This window comes from Mesoplodon bidens (assembly GCF_964165515.1).
Source record: "Mesoplodon bidens genome assembly, chromosome: 10".
In the NCBI taxonomy this organism is placed as follows: Eukaryota; Metazoa; Chordata; class Mammalia; order Artiodactyla; family Ziphiidae; genus Mesoplodon; species Mesoplodon bidens.
In genome coordinates, this window is record NC_138172.1 from 103,753,729 (window position 1) to 103,768,582 (window position 14,854).

Here is a 14,854-nt window from a genome sequence, read left to right on the forward strand (position 1 = left end):
ACGGGCCCCGGGGAGGCTGTGCTGGCCGGGAGGCTCACCTGAGTGCCCTGACGTAGAAGGCAGAGCTGGGTCTGCAGAATCCCAGATGATGCGCCGTCCACCCCGGGGTGAGACGCCGCCTGCGGGCAGGCCTGGCTTGGGAGAAGGGCTGCAGGGAGTTCTGATCCTCTGTGCTGGGACGGTCTCTCCCCGGTTCTGCCTTCGTACGGCTGTGACGGTTACCTGGCGGAGGGGCTGGAGGAGGTTCCGGGTAGGAACCGGCCTCTGGTCTTCCACGGTTTCAACACGCTCGCAGCGTCCTATCCCGGGAGCGGTGGGGTGTGAGCAGACGGGCCAGGAGAGACTGGCTGTGGCTGCTAAGAGGGCAGATGACAACAACAGCAGAACTCCGTCCAGCCAGTGCCCGCAGGGCTGTCCTCCCTCGAGAAGGAAGCAGCCCGGTCTGCAGGGAGAAAGAGGCTAAGAACCGGAGGACGGTTTACCAGCTGGGGTCCCGTCCATTCCTGCGTGAATGTCCAGCAAGCGAACGAAAAACATCTTCCAGTCGTCAGGCCTCTGAAAACTTGCCAATGACCCCTGACCCTTTCCTGTATAAATGGCAACACGGGTCGCAGCCCCTCACTTTCAGACACAGCACCTCCGTCACCTGACCTGGTTCTCATAAGAAACGTCCAAAGTAAAAGAGGGCCCAGCGGCCTCTCTTATCCTCACTTTAAAGCTGAGAAATTTGAGGCCCAAGGGAGTGAGGTGACCTGCCACCGGCTGGACAATGGCTTTGGCTCAAAGTCTAGTTTTCCCATCATGGACGGAGGCTGCAATTGAATAGCTCACCAGCAAAATGCGGAGTTTCCTTTAGGTGGCTTTGTGGTGTGAACCACAAAGAGGCTGGCTTGCCCTCTAAGAGGTGGCACCTTGTCATCTCAGTCATTCACACCTTAGTGGGTAATAGCCCATCAGGTCCTTTACGGAGAGCTGAGTTTGCCTGGAACTCAGAGAGGTGCTGGGCCCCCAGGAGCGCGCTGCGTGGAGCCCCGCTCGCCCGCCCTGGGCCCCGCCCAGCCGCAGCCCCGACTCCTAGGCAGTAAATCATTCCGGGGCAGGGCCGCCCTGCCCACCCGCTCCGCCCCCGCCTGCCGGGGACACTCCCTTCTGCCGCTATAAGGGCCGCGCTAGGCGCTCTCCCCAGACCTTGCATCTCACCCAGACAGCCCAGCAGCCGGTAAGGCCGGGCAGGGATCTGGGCCGGGCAGGGATCTGGGCCGGGCAGGAGAGGCTCCGATCCGCGAGCACCCCGCGGGGTCCCGCGTCCGGTGGTCACCCCGCCCCGCGGAGTCCCCGAGTCCCGTGGTTACCGCCACCTGCCCTGCGCCCCGCGGGGTCCCCGAGTCCGGTGGTCACCCCGCCCCGCCGTGCGCCCCGCGGGGTCCCCGAGTCCGGTGGTTACCGCCACCTGCCCTGCGCCCCACCCAGGGTCCCCGGCGCCGCGTCCCGGGAGCTAGGTCGGGCGGCCTGCGGCAGACAGAGGTCGCTCCCTGGGGCCTGAAGGCGGAAGCCGAAGCGGAAGCCGGAGTCCAGAATGTTGCTCTCTCTGTGACGGTTTCCAGGCAGCCCCGGCGGAGCGGCTTCTCCTTTCTGCGGCTGGAGGCAGGGAAGGGAGGCCAGTGCGATCCTAGAGATTATTTATCAGCAACAACAGTAATAATTCAACTTAGGACTTCCACGCTGGGCAGCCAGCACGACTGTTCCTCTTCCTCGGCTGTATGTGGGCTGAGAGTCGAGGTCAGGTGGGGAGAGTGCTTGGCTGAGCTGAGCGCAAGGCCAGGTGCTTCACCTGCAGACCCTCCCTGCCCGGGGAGTGACAGAGGATACTTGTCACCTACTCCTTGTCCGGCTGCCCGACCTGACCCCGGGGCCGACCTGACCCCGGGGCCTGTGTCGGGTTCCCACTCTCATACCCTTCACCAGCTGTGAGACTGGGGACCTCTCTAAACACCAGCAAGTGAACCTCAAAAACGAGGATACTTCTGTCGCTTTTGCGGGAATTTGCTTTAATGAGTAGCAGGTAGCTATGATTTTCTAACAGAAACATTCTTTTTCAGGTAAAAGTGGGCAGTGGATTCATGGCTCAAATGATTCAGAGACTTGAACGGAGGGTGGGAAGTGTGCGCTCCCACGTGTGGTAGGGAAGGGCCCAGATGCACCTGTCTGCACGGCCAGGGCCCTTTAGGACACGGAGTCCTGATCCCATGTCACTGCTGAGTCCTTGGCCAGTCGCCCCAAGCTCCCGCATTTGTGCACATGGAGAGTTCTGGCCCCTCCGCAAGAGAGAGACAGAGAGAGAGGGAGAGAGAAAGTACAAGTTCGTTGCAGGGTATTTCAGGGGGGCCGGCCTGAGTTGAGGAGGAGATGGGGAGGTGGCATTGCCGACTGGCTGGTGTGGCGGGGGGCAGCTCGGGGCTCTGCTCTGTGTTGCAGGCCTCACCATGGAGCCGTTGAGCGCGGCAAACACCCGCTTCGCCTTGGACCTCTTCCGCACCCTGAACAAGAGCGATCCTGACGGCAACATCTTCATCTCCCCCTTCAGCATTTCATCAGCGCTGGCCATGCTCCTTCTGGGGGCCAGAGGCAGTACCGCAGCGCAGATGTCTAAGGTGAGCAGAAACTAGCTTTCCCAGCCGGTGCCTACCACACAGACCGTACCAGAAAGTGGTGCCTTTGAGCTCTGGCAGCACGTTTGTAGAAAACTGTATTTCGGTGTTCAGCATTGTGTGTCACATTATACATTATACTTCATGAGGTCAGACTTTCAGAAAAAGGCCCAGGAAAAATCCACTGGGATGCAGGCTGTCATGCATGGTCCAGTCTTTACTGAGCACCTGCCACGTGCCAGGCTCTGTTTTTTGTGGGACCGAGGACGGAGCAGGAAGAAAGCTGACACCCCCCTGCCGTGCGCTGCTTCTGTTCCAGCAACGAGTCTGCACGGCTCTCCTGTAAGCCACGTCCTCCCCCGCCCAGGACTGTCCAGTTTCTGCTTTGCCTGTGATGCTCTGCTACTCACATAATGTCGGCTGTGTCTTGATACTTTTGAGCATAACGACACCTAGTCGAGAAGTCAAGGGGACACGAGAGCCTGTGACTCCCTGTCCCTACCCCTGGGCCTGGCACCAGGTGTGCCCTGGTGGGCTGTGACCCCCGTTCCTGTGTGAGCAGGAGGGCCCTGCAGGGAGAGGGGGCGGGGATGCTGCGGGTCCTGCCTGTCCTTGGTGGGTGTGGAGGGCACCTGTGTGCGGGGCGTGCTTTATGCTGAGTGGGGAACTCTGGCTTTCCTTGAAAAGCGGGGTGAAAGTGAAGGTCTTTCTAACACACGGGTCACAGATTACACTGCACTTAAAGCCAGGGAAGGTCCAGCCTGGATTCACGTTTATGGGCCTGTTCCAGCTGCAAAGCTTCTATCTCTGTACTTTAGGAATAACTAACCTTTTTCATCACTGCAGATACAAAAGCATTTGAAAGTTTTCAAAAATCCACTTAAAAAAAAACCCCTGGTACTAATCATTGTTAGTCGTCCCCTGCAGGGTAATCTGAGCTTGTTTTGAGGCTTTCCAGGAACTTTATAAGCTCAGTAAAGAACAGTCTTAAGTGTTTACCCCCATTTCCAGTAAAGAGATCCGTCACAGCACCCCCACACACATGCCGTATCTCAGTGAACCACTGGCCTTTGTACACGGTGGAGGTTGGTTCCTTGTGCCTTAGAAGCAAGGAGCCAGCCCAGGCCTCATAAAACCATAAAGGGACTCTAGATGTAACTGATGTATGGGAATTAAACTTGGCCCCATGTTAAGTTTAAAGAAATTATTTTTAAGTAAGTGAGTCAGTGATGACAAGAGTGCAATTAAAAAAAATAAAAACCTCTCAATCTGTACTATCTTTGTGTTCTTACGTAGCTGATGATTCTTATTTTTACTGTTTATTTCTGAGAACTTTCAGTAACATTATATTTGTATAGAATATACATGTGAGCATACCACTTATGATTTTTGGAGAAAAAAGCAGACTTGTATAAAATTTAGCTTGTTAACCACTCCTATGTGTGGAAGCATAATTATAACAAAAAAGTGATAGGAAAACAGTTTCCAATATCCTTATTATGTTTCACCAAGCTATACATTTTGGATTTTCTATTACTTGTTCTCCAACGAAAAATGACTAATGATGTTCTCCAATGAAAAATGAAAAGTGATGATGGCTGGGGATCATCAATAATTAGTAATATTAATTTAATTTGATGGAAGCAAATGGCAAGGAACCAGCTTATAGTTTCAAAATAAATGGTTATAGAAATAATGTTTTCTTTCTTTTAGGCTCTCTATTTCAAAGGGGTTGAGGAGGTTCATTCAGGATTTCAGAGTTTGAATGCTGATATCAACAAACATGGAGCTCCCTATATTCTGAAACTTGCTAACAGGCTATTTGGAGAGAAAAGCTATGATTTCCTCCCTGTAAGTACGCTGCTCTTCATGTTCCAAAACTCACTAGACAACGCAGACTTTTTTCCAGCACAATCAGGTCACAGAAGTCGGCTTTAATTTTTATAAACATTCAGAAAAGTGATCCAGGATGAGAACATGACAGACAGTATTCCCATAAGTGGATGTGATTTGCATTTTCTAGTCTCCACAGTGAAAAGATTGACCCTGGCTGTTTTGCTAAAGCAAGAGTGAATTCCAGAATTCACTTTCAAGTACAATCAGTATTTGCTCGTTTATGAAAATGTTAGTCAAGGGGTAGAAAAGAATTGGTACATTTTGTTTTATTTTATTTGGTGTGTGCCGCGTGGCATGTGGGATCTCAGTTCCCTGACCAGGGATTGAACCCCTGCCCCTGCAGTGGAAGCACAGAGTCTTAACCACTGGAGCGCCAGGGAAGTCCCCAGAAATTGGTAAATTTTATACAACACTGAAACTACTGAACTGTACACTTAAAAGTGCTTGAGGTCGTCAATTGAATGCTATGTGTTTTTCGCTATACTAAAAAACGTAGAAGGGTTAGAATGTTTTTTGTTACAATGAAATATGCCTTTTGGGACAATTTCTGTTGCTCTTAAGGATTTTAGAAAACCATTTCTGTATGAAGTAGGAGTTACTCACATTTCCTTTTTTTTCCCCTTAAACAGGAGTTCTTAGCTTCAACTCAGAAAATGTACGGTGCTGAACTGGCCAGTGTGGATTTTGTGCAGGCCAGCGAAGACTCAAGGAAGACCATAAACGAGTGGGTCAAAGGGCAGACGGAAGGTGAGCGAGGGCAGCCCTGGTCATCCACACTGATGCTTCCGTTCCTCCTCCCGCCTCCCCCTTGCAGGTGACCCCCTCTCCCCTTCCCTAGCCCCTCAGCCTGACCCTGGGGTGCACCTTGCACTGCCCAGGGCCAAACAGCTTGCCTTCTTTCTCTCTCTTTCTTTCTTTCCTTCCTTCCTTCCTGCCTCCCTTCCTTTTTAAATACATTTATTTATTTTATATATTTATTTTTGGCTGCGTTGGGTCTTCATTGCTGCGCACAGGCTTTCTCTAGTTGAGGTGAGCGGGGGCTACTCTTCGTTGCGGCGCGTGGGCTTCTCATTGCGGTGGCTTCTCTTGTTGCAGAACATGGGCTCTAGGCGTGCGGGCTCAGTAGTTGTGGCTCACGGGCGCTAGAGCACAGGCTCAGTAGTTGTGTCGCACGGGCTTAGTTGCTCCACGGCATGTGGGATCTTCCCGGACCAGGGCTCGAACCCTTAGTCCCTTGCATTGACAGGCAGATTCTTAGCCACTGCGCCATGGGGGGATGTCCCCAGACAGCTTTCAAATGTAGGAATTCCTCAAAGTGGAAATGTAAACATGATTTAACTGAAGATGCTAAATGTTTTCTACCCATAAGTTCCCCAAAGTACATTTTAAAATGAAAGCTAATATCGAACGTAGACTAAAAGAGATGAAAGTCTTGTGAATCAATATTTACAAGCCGCTGTGGTCATAAATACTTTTTGCCAACATCTTGCCTAATAAACCAGGGTCGGGAGGTGGGGCTGAGTCTCCTCAGGCTGTTTTTCTGGTTTGTGTTTCTGTCGTAGTCACGGAACGGTGGAGGCACCCACAGGACACCTGTGTTCCTTCCATACGGGACTGTCACGGCCATGCCGCATCATGAGTGGGGCCTGTGTTTCAGGGGAGGAACTGTCCTACCTTTTGGATATTTGTTAAAAGCTTTCCTGTGAGAGTTAGGCATCTAACTTGGAAGATTTGAAGAAGGGAGTTATTTATTAGTGACAAAACATTTTGATTAAGACATTTTTCTTTTCCTGAAAAAGAATGGCCAGTCACAAAATGAGGCCCAGTGTTTACCACACATTCCAGAAAAGAAGAATTTTCCTGGTTTTAGCCTTTAAACAATTGACTTGTTTTGAAGCATCGGCCCTTTGGGGGCAGTTTGTGTCACCCTGATCTGCCCCTCGAGTTGGTTTATTTAAAGTAGAAGCACCCCAGGGGGCTTGGCTAACTTAGTCCCATGTTAAAGGAAATTAAATAGAAGGAAGCATTTGAGTTGCATTTCATTGCTAATCAAAGGTCAGTTCAAATTTGGAATCCTGATAGGTGGATTTTTAAAAAGCTAACTTTGTCTTTTTAGGGAAAATTCCAGAGCTGTTGGCCTCAGGTATGGTTGATAGCATGACTAGGTTGGTGCTGGTGAATGCCATCTATTTCAAAGGAAAGTGGCAGGAGAAATTCATGATGGAGGCCACAAAGGATGCAGCTTTCAGACTGAATAAGGTGAGGGCAGGTGACCGTCTAGATGACTGTGTGCTCTAAAGCCACGCTGACAACAGTGTTAGTGATCTGTGTTTTAATTGTTCAGAAAGACACAAAACTAGTGAAAATGATGTATCAGAAGAAGAAGTTTCCACTTGGCTACATCAACGACCTTAAGTGCCAGGTGCTGGAACTGCCCTACGAGGGTACGGACCTCAGCATGGTCATCCTGCTGCCAGATGACATCCAGGACGAGTCCACGGGGCTGAGGAAGGTGCGCCCCCCCCTTCCCGAGTGATGCCCGGACCGTGTGTGTGTGTGTGTGTGTGTGTGTGTGTCGGGTGTAGGTGCTTGTTCTTTGTTTAGTGAGGTGACCCGGTGTTCCTTCCCGGCTTCCTGTCACTCCCTTGTAAAGTAGCCCACCCGCATGTACCACTGCGAAGCTCCACATTTTTTTATTTATGTTTATAGAGACTTTTATTATTGAGGTATAATGACACGTAACATCATGTTAGTTTCAGGAGTACAACATAATGATTCTATAAATGCATATATTGTGAAAGGATTACCATAATAAGTCTAGTTAACATCCATCACCACACAGTTATAATGTTTTTTCTTGTGATGAGAACTTTTTTTCCCTTGCATATAATTTTATTTTATTTATTTTTTTATTGTACTTTTTTTTAAACATCTTCATTGCAGTATAATTGCTTCACATTTTTGTGTTAGTTGCTGCTGTATAACAAACTGAATCATCTATACGTATACATATATCCCCGTATCTCCTCCTTCTTGCGTCTCCCTCTCACCCTCCCTATCCCACCCCTCTAGGTGGTCACAAAGCACTGAGCTGATCTCCCTGCGCTATGCGGCTGCTTCCCACTAGCTATCTGTTTTACATTTGGTGGTGTATATATGTCCATGCCACTCTCTCACTTCGTCCCACCTTACCCTTCCCCCTCCCCGTGTCCTCAAGTCCGTTCTCTAGTAGGTCTGCCTCTTTATTCCTGACCTCCCCCTAGGTTCATCAGTACCACTTTTCTAGATTCCATAAATATGCCTTAGCATACGTATTTGTTTTTCTCTCTCTCACTTACTTCTCTCTGTATGACAGACTCTAGGTCCATCCACCTCATTACAAATAACTCAGTTTCGTTCTTTTTATGGAAGCCCCACATTTACATGTTCAGCTACTATTAGCGCACAACGTGGCGGGAACGTCTAAGGTACAGACCAAGTGTAACGCTGGCCAGTGGCAGCTCGTGGGGACTCCCTTAGATGAACTTTAGAGGAACGTGCCATAAATGAGGACTGTTTCATTAAAACAATTTTTTAAAATTAAAAACCCTCAAACATTATAGTATATAGTTTCACCATGTGCTATAAAATCTGCTCATTCTCACCCCAGTTCACGTAGATTGTGCATTAAATGTCCAATTGCTACATGACAGGAAAAGATCCATGTGACCTGTTAGTCTGAGAGATAAGCCCACTGCCTAACCTGAACTTTGTCTGCGGTTTCTGTTATTTGTAATTTAAAGGCACTGGTATCTCTCGCCAGGGCCAGGAAGAGGCAAAACTGTGAAGAGTGAGGTTTTTCTTCAGTGTCTCTGGCCTGTTGTGTGCTTTTCCCCTCCCCCATCCCTGACCAAACTTGCTGTTGGATGGCATTTAATATTAGCCATTTGCAGCTCTAGAGCATAAGTTAAAACCACTGTGTTCCTTCTTTCAATTGTATTTCCATATTTGTCTGTTCCTGATTATAAAGAAGAAAATCTGGAATTACCAGCATCAGCAGAGAAGTGGAATGTGCTTCTGTTCCAGGGCACTAGCAGTGATAACAGTAATGACAGTAGCTGACCTTCCACAGCACTTGTGTAGGGTGACTCCTTCAGCACTTACAGTGCTCCAAGTGTGTACTACTGTTGTCCCAGTTTAGATGAGGAACCAGGTCCATTTCTGCGTTTCCCAATGAGCTAAACCTATGAGAGGGAACTTCAGCTGTGTGAGGTTCACAGCTGACCACAGTGGTCACTGGGCTTCAGAATAAACAGAATAAAATAAATGAAGAAAGCTTTAAAATATCCTCTGGCATCACTCGACCAATTAGGGTAATTTTAGCCAGGCTGGCCAGTGATCCGGTGCGGCAGGGCCTGGTAGGTCCGGGTGGATGGGCCCCTGGTAGCTTGGAACGCAGCTCTGTTCATTATCACCAATAGCCAGAAAGAAATGAAATCCTCCAAATGGAATCTGTTTTGGTACAAAACATGAAGGAAACCAGCGAGCAGCTGATATGATGGGCCCGTTCATTCAAACAATGCTTCATTAACTTACTTACATAAAATGATTTCAGCTCTTCTTTTTGCCCATTCTGAATCCAGATTGAGCAACAGCTGACTTTGGAAAAGCTGCGTGAGTGGACCAGACCCGAGAATCTGGAACTCCTTGAGGTCAATGTCCAGTTGCCCAGGTTTAGGCTGGAGGAGAGCTACGACCTCACCCCTCCGCTGGCCTTCCTGGGTATGCAGGAGCTCTTCAGTAGCAAGGCTGACCTGTCCGGCATGTCGGGAACCAGAGACCTCTCTGTATCGAAGGTGGTCCACAAGTCCTTCGTGGAAGTGAACGAGGAGGGCACAGAGGCAGCGGCTGCCACCGCGGCCGCGGTCTGCTTCTGCTCCATGATGTCACAAGAGGTGTATTTCACTGCCGACCATCCATTCATTTTCTTCATTCGGCACAATCCTTCCACTAACCTCCTGTTCCTCGGCAGACTTTCTTCACCATAGAGACTAGAAATACAAGGTCAAGCTTGGAGCGTTTTACCTGCCGTTTCAATGGTGACCATTTTCATAGATCTTTACCAGTAAAACTACTATTCAAAAATGTATCTTTAATCTCCTTTGTAAGCTCAGTTCTGTTGGCTGGTTACAGCCATTAACTTGGCATGGGTATCTGTTTTTCTTTTTTTATGGTAAAAAAATCCAGTGATTTCTTTTGAATGCATCAAGTTTAAAAAAGAAAGAAAAAATCAGATGTGTAGATTCTTGACAACGTAGAAATCTATGAAGTTGCTATACTTCCCTGAGAGCCGGGGGGAACGTGGTCACTCTGTCATCTGTTTCACAGATAGACTTTTGGAAGCCGTAATATAGAGACACCCTAATTGTTGAACGCAGGCTTAAAAACAGATATTCAATTGAAATACCACAGAGCGCCCCAATTAAGGGTCTGCGTTATGAAGACAGACTTGCCTTGGCAATGTCTCTGACCCTGTGTTCTGCAGGATTTGTATCCCATTACAGCCCTCCAGGTTTCAAACTATCAAAGGGGTTAGTGATAAACTAACCCCTTTTTTTGTTCTCCCTTTTCCCTCCTGATATGAGGTGGTGTGGGGTCACAAGGAATCAAGCTGTAGGTGTCTTACCATGAAAGCTGCCAAGAAATGACAAAAAGAAAAATGTCGTAGGAGATACTATTAAGCAAAGAGGTGGCGCAGAGATCTCACTGTTAACCGGCTTCTGCCGTGTTTTCTGATAAAGGCCCTTGACGTCCATAATATGGTACAGGTTTTTATGGTAGTGGGACGGCTTTATGCAACGCTGTGGTGGAAGATGGGGTGAGGATGCACTCTGATTAATATAACCCTTTGTCAATGCACTCCTTGGAAGGGGGCGTGAAATGCTGCATCTTTGTGCTCCCATAAAGCTGGTGGCTGGTTAATAAAGTTTCCTAAGATTCCGCAAACCAGACTGACCTCAGTCCTCTTCTTGTTTCTCCCTGATCTCAGACAAGCCAAGACTGCAAAAGGGGGTTCTTGGCCTGACCAACGATCACGTCTGTGCCGATAGGGAGTGACTCCACAGCAGAAAACAAAATTTCAGCAAATCTCATGTTGGCAAGCATTTCTTCCTTCTTTTTTTCTTAAGATGCTGACTAGCACCTGCCATATCCCAGGTCCTCTTAGCTACAGGGACAACAAGAAAAGCCACAGTCACTGCCTTCTGCTACTCTTGCTTGGCCTCCTCATCCTAAAATCTACTCAGTGATTTAGACTGAATCGTGTTAATCAAGTTACATGGGCTCCAAGCCAATCTGCTCAAATCCTCCTTCTTGTATTTGAGGGAACAGGCCCATGGACTACCAGTCAGTTGTTGAAATCAGAAAAACTAGTAAATTCAAGAGCAGAGACTAGATCCAATTCATTTTCTTTCTTTCTTTTCTTGGCCTCCCTGCATGCGGCACGCGGAATCTTGGCTCTTTGACCAGGGATTGAACCTGGGCCCTCAGCCGTGAGAGCGTGGAGGCCAAACCACTGGACCACCAGGGAAATCCCCCAGTTCATATTTTACGTGGAAAACGTCTACTTCTCATAATGGTGAACTAGGTAACTCAAACCTCTTAAGACCAACTGAAAAACCAACCAAACAAAATAAGCATCAGCCCATAGGAGGAAGGTTGACATGATCATGCCGAATTACTGGGCCAAGATCCAGGAGAAACTGGTGCAGTTGGAAATCACTTTTGCCCCATGTGCATTTCCCAGTCCAAAAGAGAGAAATGAGGTGTGAAGCAGGGATTTGGGCAATGTTCTAGGCTAGGTAGGCTGAGTTTGGACCTGTCAAGAGCAGGGGCCCCATTATACTTCCTGTGCTTTTGTCTGACACCCTACAGGTATGAGTGAACTGTCTCGGAATGCAGCCCTGCTATAAGTCGTCGGACAGCCTGGAAAATTCCAGCCCCTAGAATTGGATTACATTCATCCTGGTTTGCTAAAACCCAGAGGCATATGGCAGAAGCAAACAAAAATCATCTCTGGGGAAAGATTACCCATAAACCTCAAATTATTTTTTATAATCAGCTTTTCTTACACAACACCCAGCATACAATCAAAGATAACTGAATGGGTGAAGGGCCATGACAACATATATTAAAACCAGCAAAAAAAGATAAAAAGCAAAAAACCAGTCCCACACCCCCCCCAAAAAAAAACCCCAGATAATAGAAACAGAAGTACTGGGGGCTCCAAATATTAGAATCATCACACACAAATTATAAAACAACACGGTTCGGCTTCCCTGGTGGCGCAGTGGTTGAGAGTCCGCCTGCCGATGCAGGGGACGTGGGTTCGTGCCCCGGTCCGGGAAGATCCCACATGCCGCGGAGTGGCTGGGCCCGTGAGCCATGGCCGCTGAGCCTGTGCGTCCGGAGCCTGTGCCCCGCAACGGGAGAGGCCACAACAGTGAGAGGCCCGCGTACAGCAAAAAAAAAAAAAAAAAAGAACAACACGGTTTTCTATGATCATGATGACAAAAGACAAGGTTAAACATTTCAGCAGAAAACTGGAAACCTAAAAGAGACACTGCCATCACTGAATAAAAATGAAATAGAAATTCCAGGGCTCAAATATACTGTAATGAATGAAGAACTAAATAGATAAGATTTATTAGCAAATTAGATATAGCAAAAGAGAGAAACCGAATTGTCATGGTCAGGAGAAATCATAATTTCTTCCGGAAAGAAAAATGTAATAAATAAAATCCAGAAAGACGAAAGAATGGAAAAATACAAAAGGGAAGATAAAAAAACTCAAATGAGTCAGTAAGAAGACACTCCACAGGAAAAGAGGAAAAGAGGAAAAAAGAGACAGCCTGGGGCAGAATAAAGGTGAAAGAGCTAACAGTCAACGTGAGGGTCCAAACTGGTACGACATCAGTTCACACGCAGAGACCAAGGGGACACACACACACACACACACACACACACAGCTCGCTGGGAGACGCCTGCCCACGTGGCACCTAGAATGCAGGGAGCAGACTTTTCCCCACTTGGCGAGAGAACAGAAGAGGTTCTCTGGGGCTCTAACCAGCCCAAGAGGAAAAGCCCTGAAGACCCTGGCTTCCAGGGTTTCCAACAAATGGCTCCTTGAGGATCAAAGTCACACCCCGGGCCCTGTCCCCGCCCCATATGCTCTGAGCTTCCAATCTGCTCTTGAGCTGAACGGGAGCACCTAACCCGGGGTTGCCGGACATCTGAGGAAAAAGTGCTGTGAAAGAGGCCAAAACGAACAGAAAAAACAACGGTGGAAGGAAAGAGAAGATACAGGGAGAAAAAAAACAAATTTGATATCCTCATGGAGATAAGATAAGTAGTCACCAAACACACACAGGCTACAACAAAAAAAAGGACGTGACCAAAAAAGTGAGCTCTCGGAAATTTACAACATGATGGTGGCAAAGAGGAAAGATAAAGTTGAGGAACTCTCTCAGGGAGAAGAGCAAAAAGACAAAGGATGGAAAATAAGGAGGAAAGAAACAGATACAACCTCCAGAGGGCAAAGCTCCAGAGGCTATTCCAGAAAGACGGACCAGAGAAAGTGGAGGTGAGAAGAATCCACACGTGAGAGCGGGCCTCTGCGTCCAAGGACCCCCCTTGTGAGCTGGGTGATCCAGGGCAAGTTACCCAACCTTTCTGTGCCCCAGCCTCCTTACCCGGAAAATGTGAATAATGGTGCTTAGTTTCCTGGGTTGTTACGAGGATTCAAATAAGTAGTCCCTGCAAAGCGCTAAGAACCAAGCTGGTACCTACCATGACCTCAGTAAACGAAAGCCACCACCAGCTCCTCTTTCACACATACACGCCACACACGACCTGTCACCAAATTTTATTGGCTCGTCCTTCAAGCGCCCTCATCACCAGACCAGCCTTACCATCTCCGCCACCACTGCTTGCGCACCAGCACCTCCCAGGCTTCACAGATGCTGCCTGGCCCTTGGCCGCCCCTCCTCCCTTCTGGCCTGTCTCCGGGTCACAGCACAGGTGACCCTCACGACACCCAAGTCCCACCACATCACTCCTTTGCTAGGAACCCTGAGTAGAAGCCAAGTCTCCCACGACCAAGAAGGCTCCACGCCATCATCTCCCGGTGGTGCCACTATCTGCTCCCGTGCTGGACCGGCCTCACCGGACACCAAGCCTGTCAGGCACCTTCCTGCTCAGAGCCTGTGGACTCGCCCCTCCGTCCGCCTGGCAGGCTCTCCTCCGGGGCACACTCCCCTCTCGTTCTCGCGGGGGTCTGCTCGGCCACCCGAACATCTGGACCACACCCCCTCCTGTCTGCGTCCATGCCGGGGCAGCACTTCTTCCTTAGCACTTATCCCGTTGCCACATTGATATGCTCTTTTCCACGCTGTTTCACGAGCACAGGACTGTTGTCTGTTGTTGTTTGTTCACTTATGTTCCCAACGAGAGCCCAGTGTGAGGCAGGCACTCAGTGTTTATTGAATGAAAAGAAAAGAAACTTTCCCAGAACTCAAAGACCTGAGCTTCCAGACTGAAAGGCTCCACCAAATGCCCAGGAAAATCATCGCAAACTTTCCGACCCCGGGAACAGAGAGAGAAGATTCGCTCAGCCTGCAGAGGTCAAACTTCTCGACAGCAACGTGGGCAAGAGGCAGGCAACTGGCAAACGCTGCCCAACCGAGAACTTATTCCCAAACCATCAGGCAAGTCTGAAGGTAGAGTAAGAGCACTTCCAGACTCTCAAGGTCTAAAATCATCTTGCCTTCCAGGCTCCACGCTCCTTAAAGCGACTGCAGGATCTGCACCACCAGAGCAGAGGGGAGAGCACAGGATCCCGAGGTCAGATGTGACACACGGATGGAGCAAAAGGTGCCCAGGAGGGGGTCACACCGCGGGGGTGACCACCGACAGACGAGTAGATGGTAGTGTCCTTGGGGAAATGGGGGCCAAACGGCTAGGAAGGAGTTGGAGAAGAATCAGTGAAACGGAGCAGCACCCGAGGGTCCTTCCCCCACGTCCTCAGCCTGCCGTCTGTGGAAAAACTTTAGGCAAATAAGTTTAATCAGAGAAGTGAGAAAACGCAGAAACAGAGAAAAGCGGTCCAACAGGACAAGACAACAGTTTAGTCATTAAGCGAAGTCAAGGCCCCGTAGTTCCTCCTCAAGGGCCACAGGTCATATTCTGAGCCACATCCTGTGAGCCGTCTTGTAGATACCGAAACCCCACCAGGTGGAAGAAGCGAACTGCATGATGACCAGGCTGCAGCCATG

General features: G+C 49.0%; 1 protein-coding gene across 3 annotated transcripts; it reads left to right on the top strand.

Moving 5' to 3' along the window:
* Positions 1 to 1,140: 1,140 nt before the first annotated feature.
* On the top strand, positions 1,141 to 10,529 carry LOC308624007 (leukocyte elastase inhibitor-like). Of its 3 annotated transcripts, none has more exons than XM_081246874.1 (7): positions 1,141 to 1,219; positions 2,476 to 2,651; positions 4,362 to 4,499; positions 5,174 to 5,291; positions 6,661 to 6,803; positions 6,889 to 7,056; positions 9,167 to 10,529. In XM_081246874.1, the coding sequence occupies exons 2-7, from the start codon at positions 2,484 to 2,486 to the stop codon at positions 9,569 to 9,571; spliced, it is 1,140 nt and encodes a 379-aa protein (XP_081103000.1). In that variant the 5' UTR covers positions 1,141 to 1,219; positions 2,476 to 2,483; the 3' UTR covers positions 9,572 to 10,529. The 3 variants fall into 3 exon arrangements, with proteins under 3 accessions (XP_081103000.1, XP_081103001.1, XP_081102999.1); XM_081246875.1 differs by lacking the exon at positions 1,141 to 1,219 and adding an exon at positions 1,369 to 2,062; XM_081246873.1 differs by lacking the exon at positions 1,141 to 1,219 and adding an exon at positions 2,087 to 2,371.
* The last annotated feature ends 4,325 nt before the right edge of the window (positions 10,530 to 14,854 follow it).